Source organism: Theropithecus gelada, chromosome 19, assembly GCF_003255815.1.
Source record: "Theropithecus gelada isolate Dixy chromosome 19, Tgel_1.0, whole genome shotgun sequence".
Taxonomy (NCBI): Eukaryota; Metazoa; Chordata; class Mammalia; order Primates; family Cercopithecidae; genus Theropithecus; species Theropithecus gelada.
Genome location: NC_037687.1, coordinates 26270722 through 26272790, shown reverse-complemented (window position 1 = coordinate 26272790; position 2069 = coordinate 26270722). Strand labels below are relative to the sequence as shown.

The 2069-nt window shown below is 56.9% G+C and overlaps 1 protein-coding gene across 6 annotated transcripts in view; it reads right to left on the bottom strand.

Moving 5' to 3' along the window:
- TRPM4 (transient receptor potential cation channel subfamily M member 4) overlaps positions 1–2069 on the bottom strand; it is a 54634-nt gene extending 52565 nt beyond the window's left edge. For 4 of the 6 annotated variants that reach the window (XM_025368696.1, XM_025368692.1, XM_025368694.1 and 1 more), the window contains exons 1-2: positions 1920–2069; positions 1561–1628 (exon numbers count right to left, since the gene is read on the bottom strand). Coding sequence is in view for 3 of the 6 variants with exons in the window: in XM_025368692.1 (XP_025224477.1) it covers positions 1561–1628; positions 1920–1943 (92 nt within the window). In the remaining 3 variants the exon portion in view is untranslated. The remainder of the gene's footprint in view (positions 1–1560; positions 1629–1919) is intronic. The other 2 variants (XM_025368691.1, XM_025368693.1) reach the window with 1 other exon arrangement.

The window sequence follows — 2069 nt, the reverse complement described above, 5'->3', positions numbered from 1 at the left end:
AAAAAAAAAAAAAAAGAAAGAAAAACAACTAGAGGGCTGGGCGCGGTGGCTTACACCTGTAATCCCAGTACTTTGGGAAGCCAAGGCAGGTGGATTGCCTGAGGTCAAGAGTTCAACACCAACCTGGGCAACAGGGTGAAACCCCATCTCTACTAAAATACAAAAAATTAGCTGGGTGTGGTGGTGGGCACCTGTAATCCCAGCTATTCGGGAGGCTGAGGCACGAGAACTGCTTGAACCCAGAAGGTGGATGTTGCAGTGAGCCGAGATTGCGCCACTGCACTCCAGCCTGGGTGACAGAGCCAGACTCTGTCTCAAAAAAAAAAAAAAAAAAAAAAAAAGACTAGAAAGCCTGGGCCAGGTGCGGTGGCTCATGCCTGTAATCCCAGCGCCTTGGGAGGCCGAGGCGGGCAGATCATGAGGCCAGGAGATCGAGACTATCCTGGCTAACACGGTGAAACCTCGTCTCTACTGAAAAAAAAAAAAAAATTTGGCCGGACGCGGTGGCTCACGCCTGTAATTCCAGCACTTTGGGAGGTCGAGGTGGGCGGATCACGAGGTTAGGAGATCGAGACCATCCTGGCTAACACGGTGAAACCCCGTCTCTACTAAAATACAAAAAAATTAGCCGGGCGTGGTGGTGGGCACCTGTAGTCCCAGCCACTCGGAAGGCTGAAGCAGGAGAATGGCGTGAACCCGGGAGGCGGAGCTTGCAGTGAACAGAGATGCGCCACTGCGCTCCAGCCTGGGTGACAGAGCGAGACTCCGTCTCAAAAAAAAAAAAAGAAAAAAACTAGAAAGCCTGGATCCGCTTGAGAGGCCATCACTGAAAGGCAGGAGCTCCTCACCGACGCATACACCCTATCTAGCTCAAGTGGTGTCCCCGGCCACCAAGCACAGCGCCTGCCCGCGGTAATAATTGCCACCTCCCAGTGGGAGCTGCAGATACTTGCCAGCGTTCTTGCTGAGCACGGTGCCAGGAATATCACAAGCATTAACTTGTTTATTCCTCATAATAACCCCGGGAGATCAAGCCTCTTTTCATGCCCACATGAGAAACGGGACCCAGAGAGGTGAAAGGATTTGCCCAAAGCCACGCAGCACGTGTCCCTGGGAAATTTGAACCCTGGCAGGGCCGCTGAATTAGGCTAAAGGGACCTCCTCCCTTGGGAGCACTGAGTGAGGGTTTCTTGCATGGATGGATGAATGAATGAACGAATAAATTAATGAATGAAACAGAAATACCCAAAAGGGAAAGACAGAGACACAGAAAGTGACACGAAGAGACAAAGGCACACAGAAGAGACATCGGGGAGGAAAGAAGCAGAACCGAGCCCTTGAGTGTCTACACTGACCCTGAGCGGGAGAATAGCGAACGGGGAGTGGGGGGTGTCTACACAGACCCAAACGCTCCTAGAGGGAGAGAGCCGGCAGCGAACGCCCTTGGGAAGGTCCCCGAGTCCTGGAATGGGGAAGGGGCGTGGCCGGGGCGTGGCCATCCGCGGGCGGGGTCAGCGGGCTGCGGACCCTCTGGGGTCAGTCCAGGGGCGAACTCCTCACCCCGGATCTGTGGAGTCAACTATGAACGTGGTACAGGTCTTCTTCTTGAAGATCTTGGGGATCCAGCTCTGGGAACAGAAACAAGTGTAGGGGTGGACGTGGGGTGGGGGGCACCCAGTTCTGTCCTATGGGACACAGAGCCACCCACCCTGTGCGCTCCCCACGGACACAGGAGTCCGGGCCCCCAGCGCCCTCCTGCTCCAGACTCAGGAATCTCGACCCCCATGCCAGGGACCCTGGAACCCGGACCCTCCCATCCCCCTCCTTCGTCTGACCCAGGAATCTGGGTGTCCAGCGCTGGGAGCCTGGAGGCGAGGTCCCCAGCTCCACGCTCCCGCAGACCCGGGTCCGGCGCTCACCTGCTCCTTCTCTGACACCACCATGCTGCCGCGGCCGCCGCAACCTCCAGCAGCCCAGGGCCCCGGCGCTCCTTCGGCCTGCTCTGCTTCCAGACCCGCCCAGGGCAAACCGGATCCTCCACTTTCCAGCCCAGCCTAGGGCGGGGCGAG